Source organism: Lissotriton vulgaris, chromosome 1_2 (assembly GCF_964263255.1).
Source record: "Lissotriton vulgaris chromosome 1_2, aLisVul1.2, whole genome shotgun sequence".
Lineage (NCBI taxonomy): Eukaryota > Metazoa > Chordata > Amphibia > Caudata > Salamandridae > Lissotriton > Lissotriton vulgaris.
Window position 1 is genome coordinate 222,318,023 of NC_141686.1, and position 15,956 is coordinate 222,333,978.

The window sequence follows — 15,956 nt, forward strand, 5'->3', positions numbered from 1 at the left end:
CATGGAGGGCACCTGCGCCTTTGGTCCCAGGCTCAGTGGCCTAACCCAGACATTTCTGAAAACTAGACACCTAGGGAAGTCCAGGGAGGAATGGTTTGCATGGATCCCCCAAAGGTTTCCTACCTAGAGTCCCCTGCATACATCAAATTAGCTAAAAATACATATCTCCTTGCATATCTGTGTGGGATCACTTTGCCGGCACGAATGTCCTTCCACCCATCGTGCCCATTGATCCCCCCAATAAAAATTATCCCTCATTCGTGTGGGTGTCCAATTCAAAGTTAGCCTAAAAACGCATAAATAATAACAAATTGTGCTTAGTGCTCCCTGTTCTATCCCCTCATACCGTATGTTTTTGGCTTTTCCCAGTTGCATGACCTTGGGCTACCCACACAAGTGAGGTATAATTTTTCTTGGAAGACCCATTGGAACATTTGTGTTGGCACTGTGATACCAGACATAAAAGTTTGGAAAAAGTGATTTTTTAGCTACATTTGAAGTTTGTAGGGGATTCACGCAAGTCATACCTCCTTGGAGTTCCCCAGGAATCTTAGTTTTCAGAAATGTCTTGGTTTTTTAGGGTTCCCAAGATGACCACCGAGCTCAGGAACTAAAACGAAGGCGACTCAAAAAAAATAGCTTTGGCACCGTTTGACAAATCTTCAGGACATTTTTAACCCTAGTACAGTAGCCAGTTCAGCAGCTGTGTTGAAAGGATCGGGGTGATTCAGCAAGTGGGGATTGAGAAAAAGGGTGGTCCTTAAACATTTTTTCCCTATGCAAATTCCCATTGGTATTTTAAACACAACTATAGCCCGAACAGTTGGACGGATTTACATCAAATTTGGTAGAAACCTAGCTCATGGTCCACATAGAGCCCTTTTTGTTAATTGGTGTAAATCCATTTCAGCATTTTTTAGATCTTAACGAAAACCAAATTTGTATACCTAGGGATGTGGACCCTCCGCAAATCCAACCATCTTGTGCAGAGATGGGATTGGCTGCTAACACTTCAACCAAGAAATATTGGTAGCCATTTTGGGACTCAGAAAGCAATCAGTCAATAAGTACTTGTAGAACACACTAATTACCATGGGAGTATCCAGGTGCTGCATGGGGGTTGAGCTACTCAAACAACCCGGTCTAGAGGCTGCCCCTGAATTCGGCAAGGAAAGAATAGGTTCGGAGGTGGATGGGGAGGTGGTTTGAGGCTTTGGCAATGAGGAGGGAGAAAGTGCATCATCCGGCTTGTGTGCGCTGAATTCAGGGGACTGTGGTGAGAGCCAGGGAGGCCCAATGCAGGTGTCTGGTGGGGTGGTAAAAAGTCAGGCAGCTGATCAGGTATTCAGGTCCTGTGTTGTGGAGGGCTCTGTAGACAGTATTTCCCAATTACCCTTGGACCAACTAAAGAACTTTTTCAAGTGCAAGTCATCCTTCAGATACATGTCCATAAAAAAGAAGTGCTTTGAATAATAATTGAAAATACGTTGGCCAGGGTCCCAATACAGCTAAGCATATAGCTTGATATTGTTTTTGAAAATCATGTGAATAATAATTTTTCTATCCACCAATTTGTTTTCTTTTCCGTTCACTTGGTCTCACTCCTTTTGATCACTCCCCTCTTTTTGCACACTTCCTCTCTTGGGCAACCTCTGTTTTTATCAATTTGAAATGATATGTTTGTTATAAAAAATGAATTGTTAAAACATTAAAAAAAACAAGAAAGATGATGAAGAAGTTAATAAATCATAAGTAATCTTTATTTGGTGGCTTAGGTTTATTTTGTGGTACAAAAAAGTACAATAGAGCAGACGGATTGTGGTTGCTCTACTCAAAGAACTATGGATAGTATTGATTTGACTCAATTTGTATAATCAATAGGTCTAGGACAACTGTTGTTTTGATACTGTGGAGGGCTCTGTAGGCATGCATGAGCAGTTAGAAGTGGCATCCTTCTTGATGGGGAGCCAGTGCAGGGTGCGGATGAGGAGAGTGGTGTGGTATTGACATGGCAGATCCAGGATGATTCTTGCCATTGCTTTCTAGATGCTTTGGAAATGTTTGAGGAGGAGGTTGGTGGTTCCAGTTTAGAGGGGTTCCCATAGTCAAGATGTCTGATGATGAGGACTTGTGTGACGGTTCTCCTGGTGTCTTTTGGTCCCATCTGAAGATTTTGCAGAGCATTCTGAGGGTGTTGAAGGAGGTGGTGGACACCGAGTTGACCTGTTGTCTCATTTGGAGTTCGCTGTTGAGTATGATGCTGAGTTGCAGTGGTGGGTGGAGGGGGTGGGGGATGGTCTTAGAGTGGAGTGCCACAGGCCCCCTCCCCCAACATTTGAGAAAGAAACGAAAGAAGGCAGGTTGGGAATACCGTGACCCCGCTAGTCCTGCTACTTGGGGCCCCCTAGAGATCCCACATCAGCCTAAAAGCATTTTTTTTTAAATTGTTGCTACAAAACCATGAAAGTTCCAGAGATCTTAGCAAAAATATGAAAAAAGCAAGCACAGGAATTCAAAAATATATTTGTGTAATTTTGACACTCATAAGTTATGTAGCATGATGCAGTCTTTGAAATTAGGAACAGAATGTGAAGCATGCCTTTCCTAGTTCCCTCTTCAGACCAGTACTATATATTTTACTTAGTTGCTTCAAAAAACCATGAGGCAAAAATGTAAAGCACATAGAGAAATGTCATTATATCCCCTGTCTGCTCTCTGCAACAGGTTCATGAGTGTCTGGGTAATTTACTGCCCACAGCTGCTGCTTCCGCTTTTCTGATTACATTAGGCTCTATCACCTCGGTGGCTAATGAAAGGTAAGTGAGTGAAGCTGCATGGTTTAGTGAAAACACAACTGAATACCTCGCAAGCATGTAAGCTGTGCCCAGTGCTTTATCCTGTCATGCTCAGCTCTATAAGCACCATAGCGTATTCTCTTAAGAACAATACACAACGTGTACTTCTCCTTTAAAGTGCTGACAGAGGGAGCACGGTCTGTCTACCTACAAAAATGTCAATGACGCATACATGCGTGTGAAACAGAGACTGAATCTCATGTTGCTGTGTTGTGTTCAGACTCCTACGGTTGGTGGAAGGTCGAGGAAATACACCCTTGTAGGTAAAGCTGAACTATGAAACGAGGTTTGAATCTGAGTTACAGCTCAATGTCATCTTTTCATTGCATTCTCACCATGCACAGTTTTCTCATCAATAGTTTTATTGCAAATGCTACACTGATAACTTCAATGATGCAATATAAGAAGTCATCAATGATGTAATATGTAGGATAATTACGTATGCCGGGTGAGGTGCGAGTTGTAGTTACCTTAGGGCACATGTCATAGTCATTTGACCTAACTCTAACTATAATGGCTGAATTTCTACAGTTTTGTGTGTGTAAATTCAGGCCTAACTATAACATCCCCCTAACCTCTGTCTTTTTACCACGTAATATATAGATGTATACATACATATATGTGTGTTTATATAAATATACTTATATTACCTAATGGCAGTTGCCAGTAGGTAGTTATAGTTAGGAAATATTATCCATCGGAAATGGGTTTTTTGATTTGCCAATATCTTTGTTGCTAGTTGCCGAATCTTTAAAAAACAATTTAAACTAATGAGGTGCTCCGGTCAGCTCCAGCCTTGAAAGTTTCAAGGTGATTCGTCAAGCGGGGCTGAGAAAAAAGGGGGGTCCCAAAACACATTTTCTCAACGTTAATTTCCATAGGAAACTTTAGACAACGCTACAGCCCGAACTGCTGAACGGAATTACACCAAATTTGGCAAAATGGTAGGACTTGGTCTAGAAAGTATGCTTTTTTTAAACAGTGAAAATCCGTGCAGTAGTTAAAAAAAAAATGATGATATCTGTGCACCGAGGATGGTTTGCGAATCCTCCTGGGCCCGAGCTTCACTCTGATTGGCTGCCAACGCTCTAAACCAGGATGTGTTGGCAGCCATCTTGTCATTTGGTAACCAAGTCACAGGAAAAAGGTAAAACAAAGGTAAGAAACAAGAAATGGGGTAGGGCAAAAACATCCTGACCCCCTAGGCCTGATCAGGGGGTCCCACAAGGACACCCAGACCGACAAAAAGCATTTTTTTAAAAATGGCCCAATTCATGCCGGGTGCGTGAATCGGCAGAGAAAAAAAATAACAAAGCACGGGCTCCCGCGCTTCTTTGTACTTAAGCACCCAGGTGGGCCAGGTCTCGGGGCAATGCATTTTAATTTGCAGGGTCCTGCCACCTCCCCGTGCTTGAAAAATTAAATGCATGGGGGGGTCCAAACCTCCCCCATGCTGCCCTGTGGACCTCCACTTCCCCAGGGCTTTATTACAATGGAGGAGGGGTAGCCTTGCCAGCCCCCACTAGCCTCAGGGACCACGACCTCCCCAGGGCTTCCTTGATTAATGGGGGCCTTGTAGGCGTCCCCAATACCCAGGGACAACCACCTCCCTGGGGCTTCTGTTATTAATGAGTAAAAAAAAAAAGTAAATGGCTGCCTTTTGGGCACCCCCAAGCCCCAGGGAACACCACTTCCCCGGGGTTATGTTAAATGTTGGGAGGGGGGCCGTGCAGCCTTCCTCCTGGAGCCCTTGATGGCTCTGGGTTCCGCCACCCCCCCAGGGCTGGCTCCTGCAGTGTCCCGTGGTACCCAACCCCAGGACATTGCAAACTCTGCTTTGCTTCTTGGAAGAGAGATGCAAAGAAGAATTGCTTTGGGCAATGTTGGCTCATGCAGGAGGTGGGGAGCCGGCAGGGACCAAGGGGGCATTGGGGCTCCCAAACGGTCCCCCGCATGAGGCCAGGCAAGGGGTCCCCAGGGCCAGAACTGGCCAAGGGAAGAAGGGGCCATGCGGCCACCCTCCCTAATCAAAAAAATACAATAAATAATTTAAACAAAAAAGATCAAGGTACAGCCCGGGATAAGGTCCCCGGCCCATAATTGGCCTCAGGAGGGGGCCATGTGGCCCCCTCTCATTAAAAAAAAAAATTGTAAAGTCTGGCCAGGCCCCGGGGATGGATTCCCCGTGGCCAGAAAATGCCCACGGAAAGGGGGGCCACGGGGTCCTCCTAATATAAAATAATAAAAGAAAAAAAAGAAACCAGCAACTCGCAGGAGGCCCGCACCTCCCTGCATGACTCTGCAATTGCGCTCCCTGACGCGTTCTAAGTCGAGGAATTAAGTCCCCTTCATTCCTGAAGGTCCCTGGAGGCTAAGCAGCCCAGAAGGTACCTCCAGCAAGACCCAAACTGTGGGATTGCTCTGAGGTGGTCTGAGGCCACACCCCTTTTGACAACACTCTGCAAACACGCCTCTTGGTGCATTGCTGGTGGGGCGATGAGGTCCTCTAGTGTCCTGAGGACCTCAGGACACAAGTGAACTTCATCCCCCGAGCAGCAGTACGCCAGGAGGTGTGTTTGCAGAGTGGTGAAAAAAGAGGGCATGGCCTGTTACCTCTAGTAAGCCCAACACAGCTAGATCCTGGTGCACTTCTGCTTGGGAGATGAAGTCCACTTCAGTCCTGAGGGTCTGAGGACACAAGGGGACCCCATCGCCCTACCAGCAGTGCGCTTAGCTAGATTGGCAATTTTAGCATGCCCAATTACATTTTCAATACAAACCTTTTTGGCACAGATTACAGAATGTTGCTTCACAAACATTTAATTGCACTAGAAATTACACACCAGGATTTTCATGTCATAAAAATACTGGATTTATTTTGCAAGCTAGAAATTCCAATCTGTACAGCTATTAACTTTTGCTGACAAGTAACTGTATAACCTGATGATTAAACTGTCACACAATGGTTTCAGAGAGCTTGCAAACAATCCATGCAGTTCGATAAGCTCAAAGACGATTCGAGTGCTGAGTGTCTAGATTCGCCCACAATACTTCCTTGCATATAGGAGAGGTACGGAATAGACAGATGACTTCTCAGCCATTTGCTTGAGGGATCCAGGCAAGGTGGCTACTTTCACAGCGGGATGGATGCCATGACTAGAGACAGCCTTCTGTAGTGGGGTAGGTTTTAGTGTGTTTGCCCAAGCTGATTTTTGTTTCAAGTGCAGCCCAGAACCTGAAGTTTCATTTTACACAAAAATGGGAGAGGTACAGAGTAGAAAGACTTCTTACAGACAGAACTGAGATAGGTAGCTTTGTTTGCAGTGGACCTCGGCTATCTGAGGAGACATTGTATGTTTCCTTATTATTAATCCCCATTCAAATATCCTGCATTTTTATGGATCCACACTCAACTATAGATGTCAAATTATCTCCAAGAATATAAACTGCGAAACTATTTCACATTAGTATGGCTGCCTGGTGCAGGACTGGTTGCTCCACTCTAAGGTGCGCATATTTGTTTGGCCGGCACTCTCGTGACGGCCAAACAGTCATGTGCACTTTGCATGTTCCGCATTCAGGCTGCATTACGTCCTGAGTGCAGAACATTCCCAGGCCCCCATTCCCATTCTGAGTGCTGAACAATGGCGTTCAGACCAATCACAATGCTACATGCAGCGATTGGATTGCTTTGATGAGTAGGGAGCCTTGGTGCTTGGTGGTTCCTGCTTTTTAGGAACTGAGATCCTGCGGCTGGCTGGCATTAAGCTAAGTGTTTATTATGTATTGTTTTTCATTTATTACTCAGATCAGTCTGCCATGTTAACAGTCATATTGAACTCTAGAATTCACTTCTCTTTCTCTCTCCTCAGGACGATGTCATTACCTGCAGCTATGGAATCCAGAAATCAGAGTATTGTGTCTGTTTTTGTCCTTGAAGGATTCACCACAAGCCCAGAAGTGCAAGTTTTACTCTTTCTTCTCTTCTTAGTAATATACGTCCTCACCCTTCTCATAAATACCACTATCCTCATAATTATTTATGCTGATACGCGACTTCATAAACCCATGTACTTCTTCTTGGCCTCCCTGTCTTTCCTTGATCTTGGTTATGCTTCTGCTACCTCCCCAAAGACATTGATCGATTTCATCATTGAGAAGAAGACCATTACTTTTCTAGGATGTGTTGTACAAATCTTCACTTTTGTTGGCTTTGGTAGCACTGAATTCTTTGTGTTGGCTGTGATGGCATTTGACAGGTATGTTGCTATTTGCAAACCGCTGATGTATGCAATCACCATGAAAAGCAGTGCTTGCATGCAGCTTATTACTGGGTCTTATGTAGGTGGGTTTTTTCATTCACTGATTACTGCAGGATGCCTCTTTAACTTATCTTTTTGTGGGCCCAACAAAATTGAACACTTTGTTTGTGATTTACCAGCTTTTCTGAAACTTTCATGCACAAGTATCTCCATCAATGAGCTTATTCTTTCAACACTGACCACAGCAATGATGGTGGGTTCGCTCTTTGTTGTCCTTGTCTCCTACACCTATATTGTCATCGCAATCTCAAGGATTCACACCGTGGCAGGTAGGCAACGAGCTTGTTCTACCTGTGCCTCACACTTCATCTGTGTCTTGATGTTCTATGGCACTGTTCTTTTTATCTATCTACGACCCAACTCAAGCTATTCAGCCAAGAAGGACAATGTCATTTCTGTGTTCTATATGTTTTTCACTCCCATGCTGAATCCACTGATCTACAGCCTGAGGAATAAGGAGGTGAAAGAGGCAGTGAAACATGTATTGTGTAGGAAAAGGATCACCAAGGGATAATTGTTTCAAACCCAATACCTCTAGTTTACAGTTGTAAGGGGACCAGCGATGGAAGGGGCTCATAGCAAGAGCATGGACTTAACAAATATCAGTTTGTGATAAGGGTTGCATAACAGCTTTTCAGAATATGTCCACCACATTTTTGTAGGTAATAATGAGAGGTCAGAACAATGCATATTTTGGGACTAATAGCATACAGTTGCATGAAGCAGCAACAACATAGATTTAGGTAAAGCTATTTCAGATTGAACACTTTAGAAGTTCACATATATAGACTTAAAAAATTAGCTTAATGAACGGTATAGTTATAAGTCAAAATGGCAAAATAGCAATACGAGTATGTCTTTGACATGTGAATATCCAACTTACTTCGTACATATTTTTTTAACTAAGTTAATAATCTACATATAGTTACACTGATGTTACCACTGACTAGTAACTTGTGGCTGTAGGAGTCGCTCCTGCTTCAAATGGGTCTGTGATTTGACTCATTTATACTGAGGGCGGAATCAATATGTCAAAGGTTTTTATTCTTTTATATACTGCCTTGATGAAACCCTGTACAGTGTTGTAAATAATTGAAACATTTCAACTGTCTAAGTAAAGTGGATTATAAAAGTTATAACCTGCTTTTCTGCTGTGCTGTTCCTGTAGTGTAGTTCCTATCTTCCCAATAGGCTCTGCGCATTGGAATAATATATCCTATAGATGTGACGTAGGACTTAGGTCGACTAGGTCTGTATGGAATATATTAGACTTAATTGTGAGTGCCAGCTAGCTCAGAGGTCACTACAAACTTTCTCGAATGAACAAAAGGGATTAGTTTCTGACAACCGCATGAACATGACAACTTTGTTTCCCCAAGATAAAACTGATCTGCAGAGTCGTAGAAACAATAGATGGATATTTTACTTAGTCATTCGTGCATGCTTCATTTCACCAGAGGTGCAGAGAAATAGAGAGACGGGCGTTTTTCAATAAAAGTATTTATTGAACAGTCTTCTTTCTCGTGCAGAAGAAATGAACTGCTACAATCGTAATACTGGCTGTAAAGTATAATGCGTAAGCAAGAAGAATATATTAAAATAATACTGTAAAAGCATGGTATGGTTTCTTAAGCCATAAAATATATATATTAATAACAAAGGCTTAAAAGTACTCAACTGGTGCTTCTAAAATATGCCTACCCCTATGTACCTAACCTAAGTCTAGTACGAGGGGAGAAGTAAGTGTGGTGTAGCATAAATCTAGTTTTCTTTTGCCAAGAGTCTATCCAAGATTTCTCTTAGGGTCTAATCAGCTCCGTACCTTGGTTTAGAATGAAGGAGGTCTGGTATCTCTCTGTCTCAGGACTCAATTTCCCAACAACCCGCAAAGGTAGCTTCAAAATACTGGAGCTGGATTTCTCGGCAAGAGAAAAGACAGCGTCTCTCTCAGTGCCTCTGCTAAATATGGTTGTGATTTCTATGCCTATATAAGGATATGGTGATTTATACCTATATAAGGGCTTGAATCGGGAAAATTACACTAGGGTCCTAAAATGCTATACAACATTCCAAGGCTACAGTAGGAAGTGGTGCTGAGATGCGGCATGTCTTGAATAACACATGCCTTCCCCACTCCCTATAACCTGGTTGTCAGTGTGAAATAAGTGTGATATACTTGTATGCACTACTTTGTAAAAATGTGTATCTTTCTTTATAACCTTAAGTTTTCTTTGGGTAATCAGGCAAGATGCTTTTTCTTTCCCTGTTAGTACTATGTCATAGCTTAACAACCGCTCTGTAGGAGAAAAGCTCTATACTTGATTCCTAGTCACCTGAAAATAGGTCTTATGGGGCATATTTATAATTATATCACGCATTGTAGCGCATCAAGTCATTTGCTGCACTGCATGATGGGTGAAGAGCAGGAGTGCACTGTACTTAACTTTGCACAGCACATCCCAGCCTTTTCCCAGCATTGGCGCACAATGTGCTACTTAGTGCCAAAGCCTGTGTTGTTTAGAGAATTGCTTTTGTGCAGAAAGGGGCACCTTCTGGCATAAAGACAATCCACTGAGGCATTTCCCTCTTCTAATGTGTGCTGCTGAATGCAGCGCACATAGAAAGAAAAAACAACTAGGAGAAATAATGATATTTCTCTTTGATACACCTCACCTGGAGAGGCGTAGCAGTTTTGAAGACTTGCCAGGTCTACACCCTATGGTAAATCTTGGAATGCATCTACATCCATGGGTTTTGCATGGGAACACCCTCACTACCCATGGAATGGCTCCCTGGGGCAGAGTAAAGGCAATGCTGTGATTTGTGTTGCGCTGATTACTCTGGATTTATCAAGCCATTCTGGGCCACACAATGTTTGTGTTACATGGTGCAAAAGCGATGCAACCCTGGATAAATATGCCCCTTAGTGTAGTGTTGTAAAAATTGTCTGATTCTACAAAGTATTCAGTTACATTTTACTTTACTTCCTTTTCTAAAAACACACCAATGAAACTGTCAGCATCTGAACACAATTGCAAATGCCACCAACCCGACAGCCTTTACATGTCAGTCCTCAATCTGGTAACCCTAACCCTCACCCAAAAATGATACATGAGTTTAGAATGTTAGAGGGTAGCAATATAATCCAGGGCCACTAAAGTTTGAGTAAAAGTACAAGCCAGGAACAAGTTCCACACTTCTAATACAATAGTGTCATATTTGGTGGGAGTCCCATTGATCTTCATCCTTCATAATCTATCACATAAATTGTGAAAGTTGCAAGAAAAAAGAGCATTGTGGGAAATAAAGGTTAACAGCACAGGAATGGACACTGAAAGTGGATAGTCTTGAAAGATAGATCATATCTGGTACAATGGGGAGAGACCAGCTTCTGTTGCTTTATTTTAGTATTCTTTTATGGAAAAGGTGTCAAAGTTGTATTTTAAGTATAAATGTCACTGTTCTTATTAGGTTCAGTAAATGTTTCAGAAATTTAAACCTGAAGTCAACTCCTAGCATCTATGGCACTGAGCAGACAGGCTTAACTTAAGAGAAATATGTAAAGCGTTTATAAGTACCAAATCAGTGTAAAATGTTGACAACACAATATAATAAAAATACCACTCTAATTTATAAAAATAGTAAATTGTTTTAATGAACATAATGGGACAGCATTACACTAATCCTGTAATAAATTTGAATGTTCAGTCGCATTTGTATGCTTCACAATGGAAGCCTGGATTCCGAGCGGAATGCATGCCTGCATTGTGTAAAGCAGGGTTGAAGTTCATCCCTGCACCCTGTGGCCGGCACCCCAAGGCGCCGGCCACAGGGTGCAGGGATCAACAAATGGGCACAATAGGTGTCTACAGGCTGCCATTTGTCGGCCTCACACCTATGGGAACCCTGCTGGGGGCCCCCAGAGACAGTTTCCGATTGCCTTTTTGTGCCAGAAACACCTGCGTGAAAAGGCAGTGAAAAACTGCCATCGTACTCCCTCGGTCGTAAAGAGGTGACCGGGGGAGTACTGAAGGATTTCTGGATGGCAGACGGGCTCTGCGAGCCGGTCGTAAGCCATCCGGATATCCAAGTCACATTCCATTCCGACCGAGCCGATCAGAATGGCTCGGTTGGAAAATAATCCTGCCAGCGCATTCCGATGTGGTTGGAAGGGCTCTGAACATTATTCAGAGCCCTTCCGACCGGAATCGGTCCCAAAGTGGTGAAGCGTGTCATTGAGCCAAGAAGGCTAATGTCACGCGTCGCCACTTTAGAAACGCAGGGTGCACCATATTTACTAGACTATGGTGCAGCCATGAGTTTCCCCCTGCACTGACATTAACCTTAGCTGCCTAATACCAATGCAGGCACCCGTTTATCATCATGCAAGGGTGCCTCTGTTGAGGGGAATCTTGTTTATATGCAGGAAGGTCCCCCTTCTTGCACATAAACAATCTTTAAATGGTGTTTAGTAACTTCTATGTGTGCTGCTTAAAGCAGCAAACATAGAAGTTGCAAAACTGCATTTTTTAAAATAATTATTTATGATTTGCATTTTCAATTTAGTTTTGATTTTAAATGATTATTTATGTGCAGGAAGGGGTACCTTCCTGCACATAAATAATCATAGGAAATAATTATAGGAAATTTGCTGTTTGCATGTGTACTGCACAAGGCAGCAAACATGGAAACATCAAAAACGAGGAGAAATAAAGCAATTCCCTTAGTTTCACCTGTTTAAGACCTTAATTTTGGCGCTGCCTCCTTGTAAATAAAGGGCAGCTTCAAAATCAATGGGTTTTGCGGTGGAACACCCACCAAAAAATCTATTACGCTAAATACAGTGTGAAAGGGTGCCTTATTTACAAGGCAGCATTAAGCCATTAAGTGGCTTAACACTGCCTTGTAAATAAGGCGAGAGCCCTATCGCGATCACATCACTGAAAGTGACTTTGTGGTGGTGATAGGGGCATATAAATATGCCCCTTTGTCTCTGAAATCAAAGATAATAATTCTCAAGTAGACCAGGCAGCAGGCTATGGCCAAGAAGGGTTCCAAAAAGCATATACCTTTTGGATGAAGTCTCAATTAAGAAGTTGACTTTCAATTGGAAAGCTCCATGAGGCAGAGACATTCAAAATGTGCACCCAAAGAACTCCCCTGGTCAGTTGGATACCTTTGGTACCTCAATCCAGGAAAGATTTCTACTTTTGGAACTAGTCACTTTTCTGGAGCTTGGATTCCTCCAGCTGTGCAAGTCTACAAGTTGTAGACAAACAGGGCTTCACAAGACTGGATACCTTCTTCATGACTTTGCGCTGAAACAGATTTGCTGCTGCAGAAAAGCTTCAAGTGGGAGCAACCTGAATCTTTGGCCCAGCAACAAAGCTTCTTTGACAGATTGGCTAGGCAGGTATGTCTCAGTTTTCTGTCGGTTCTCCAAGCAAAAGTTTAGAAACAGTTTCTAAGCCCCAGGCTTAAGTGTTAGACGGTAAGGGAAAACTTTGACACCAGCAAACAGTTGCGTGACCTTAGGGAGGCACGTGGGAGGTCAGGACTCCCTCCAACAGAAGCCTCTAGCAGGGTCCAGAATAGTTCCAGTTGAATCTGGTCTGCTGGCTGCATTTAGGAAAGTTAGACTATTGCAGTTGTTGTGTCCCTTCAGCTTAGTAGGAGGTCAGTCAACTCACCCCTGAAGTCCTCTACTCAGTCCTGGATACAAGTGGGAGCAGATTTAGCCCTTAGGTTCTCCTCACATATCACAACAGCAGATGCAGTTTTTCATCTGTCTTCCAAAGGTCCAGTTGTGTTCTAAATAGGATGCCCACAGGTGCTACATTTATGCCTGAGTGGGTGGGACTCCTGCCCCCTTCCTAACCAATAGGGAAAAATATCCTACCCACTTTTACACCAGTTCCTGTGTGTTTTATTTTAAACTGTCTCACAGTGTCCCTGTGTGGGAGCTCCCGGCGCCCACCCAGAAGAGTAGCTATGATATTGGACAAACTCTCCTTCGTAGCTCTTTGTGGTCAATGAACACCAATTCTGGAGGCAGTTAGTGTCCCAATGGGAGTGGTGCCTGGCTGGCTTTTAGGACAATAGGGGGGGGCATGCCATGGTCAGCGGGTTGCCACTGAATGGCCGTGAAGCGGACGCGCGTATCAGGTGCGCCAAAGGCGCGCCTAAGGCAAGCCAGACTGTGAACGTCCGCACCTGGACCACGCCCTGCGCCAGAACCCCGGCCGCCGCAGCAGTCACGATGTCCACCTCCGCTATGGCGCCAACACCCTCATCACTCTCAACCCAGGAAGGACCTACACCTGCTGCAAGGCTGCCCCAAGGCGCACCCACAGCCCCTTCACCTGCCAGAACTGCAACTTCTCTTGCCACGAAAGCGCCAAGACACCCACCACAATAGAAACCAACCAGCTTAGATGCATCCTGATAAAAACCCGCTCCGCACACAAACACGCCGTCGAAATCTGGGACCTACTCGACACCACATCACCGGACATCGCCTTCCTGACCGAGACCTGGATGAACGAAGCCTCATCGCCTGACATCGCCATAGCCATCCCAGATGGGTACAAGATCACCCGCAGAGACCGCAATAACAAGGCCAGAGGAGGAATCGCCATTGTCCACAAAAACACAATCAAGATCTCAACAAACACCAATGACACACTCAGCACCGCCGAACACCTGCACTTCCAGATCCACACGAACCCAAAAACCACCTTAAGAGGCACCCTCATCTACAGACCTCCAGGATCCCGGCCTCAATTCTGCAACTCCATCGCCGACCTCATCAGCACACACGCACTAACCTCCACTGACTACATCCTCCTCGGAGACCTGAACTTTCACCTGGAGAACAACAACGACAACAACTCCTCCACCCTGATCGACAATCTCGCCAACCTCGGACTGAAACAGCTCGTCACGACGCCGACCCACAACGCCGGCCACACTCTAGATGTCATCTTCTCCTCAAGCCCCCTCGTCACCTTCAGCCACTGAAGTAGTGTGGCTCACTGGTTAGAGGCGGCAGACCCGAGAGCAGAGGACGGCCCGGGACCAGGGTTCGATTCCCGGCGCGGCAGGTTTCTGGACCAGGGTCAGCGGACTCGATAATTCTCTCGCCTCGGTGCCCACTCTGATCAGCGATCACACTCGGCAACTCTGGGCATTAGCTTGCCTCATCTTCACTAACGGCCCCACCAGACCGCCGGGGATGCCTGGTCTCACCCTGGAGATACCCATTAAGCGACCATCTCTCAGGGAAGCCAGGAAGGGTTTCGCAGCGGTCGAAGCGCCTTGGGACCCTACGGGTAAGTAGTGCGCTATATAAACGCCAATACAATACAGCCACGCCTCCAAACTCACCTGGACAGACCACCACTGCATCCACTTCTCCTTCTGAAAACCACCCACACACCACCACACCCTACAGACCCCCAGCTGCCGCTGGGGCAAAAACACTGAAGAACAACTACAGACAAACCTCGCACTCAATACCCTGATGATCCCAACCAACCCGGATGAAGGGGCACTCACCCTCGAACGCTGGATGAAAGACTGCGCCAACACGGTCGCTCCACTGAAAAACCCCACCAACACAGACACCAGCAGAAGAGTCAGCTGGTTCACACCGGAACTCCTCAACTCCAAACGCACCTGCCGAAAACTGGAAAACATATGGCACAATGAAATGACGCCAGACAACCGCACTGCCCGTAAAGACGCCATCCGCAACCACCACCACCTCATCAGGACCGCCAAAAGAATCTCCTTCACGGACCGGCTTGGAAACAATGCACACAACAGCAAGGAGCTCTTCACCATCATGAAGGAACCCCCATCCCCAAGCTCCAACGCCAATGACATCCCACCATCGCAAGCCCTGTGCGACTCCCTCGCCACCTTCTTTCACCGGAAAATTACCGACATCCATGACAGCTTCAGACCCCGGACACCGCACCCCACCGCCCACGACACCCTGATAACCTGTGCCAACGTGAGCATCGAGGACACAATCAAGACCATGGAAACAGTACACTCTGGATCCCCATCGGACCCTCTCCCGCACAACATCTTCAACAAAGCCAGCAAGTCCATCGCTCCCCACCTGCATAAAATCATCAACCTCTCATTCGATACCGCCACCTTCCCTGAGATCTGGAAGCACGCAGAGATCAACGCCCTACTGAAGAAACTCAAGGCGGACCCGAGCGACCTCAAGAACTTCCGGCCCATCTCCTTGCTTCCGTTCCCAGCTAAGGTCATCGGGAAGATAGTAAATACCCAGCTCACTCAGCACCTCGAAGACAAAAACATCCTAGACCCATCCCAATCAGGATTCCACAGCAACCACAGCACCGAGACCGCCCTAATCACCGCCACAGACGACATCAGGATCCTACTAGACAATGGCGAGACAGCGGCCCTCATCCTCCTGGACCTCTCCGCCGCCTTCGACAGCGTCTGCCACCACACACTAGGCACACGCCTCCACGACGCAGGGATCTGTAACAAGGCCCTGGACTGGACCACCTCCTTCCTCTCTGGCAGAACGCAGAGAGTCTGCCTCCCCCGTTCCAATCCGAGGCCTCCAAGGTCATCTGTGGCGTTCCCCAAGAATCCTCTGTCAGCCCGACACTGTTCAACGTCTACATGTCGCCACTAGCACGAATCACCCGACAGCACGACCTCATCATAATCTCGTACGCCGACGACACTCAGCTGATCCTCTCCCTCACAAAGGACCCCCTCACCGCCA

General features: G+C 45.5%; 1 protein-coding gene across 1 annotated transcript; it reads left to right on the forward strand.

Moving 5' to 3' along the window:
* The first annotated feature begins 6,749 nt into the window (after nt 1-6,749).
* Nucleotides 6,750-7,691, forward strand: LOC147735071 (olfactory receptor 5A1-like). Its single transcript, XM_086952597.1, has one exon. The coding sequence runs from the start codon at nt 6,750-6,752 to the stop codon at nt 7,689-7,691; it is 942 nt and encodes a 313-aa protein (XP_086808723.1).
* Nucleotides 7,692-15,956: the final 8,265 nt, after the last annotated feature.

Coding starts and splice junctions, on each gene's coding strand:
- LOC147735071 (XM_086952597.1), top strand. CDS start 6,750: ATGGAATCCAGAAATCAGAGTATTGTGTCTGTTTTTGTCCTTGAAGGA.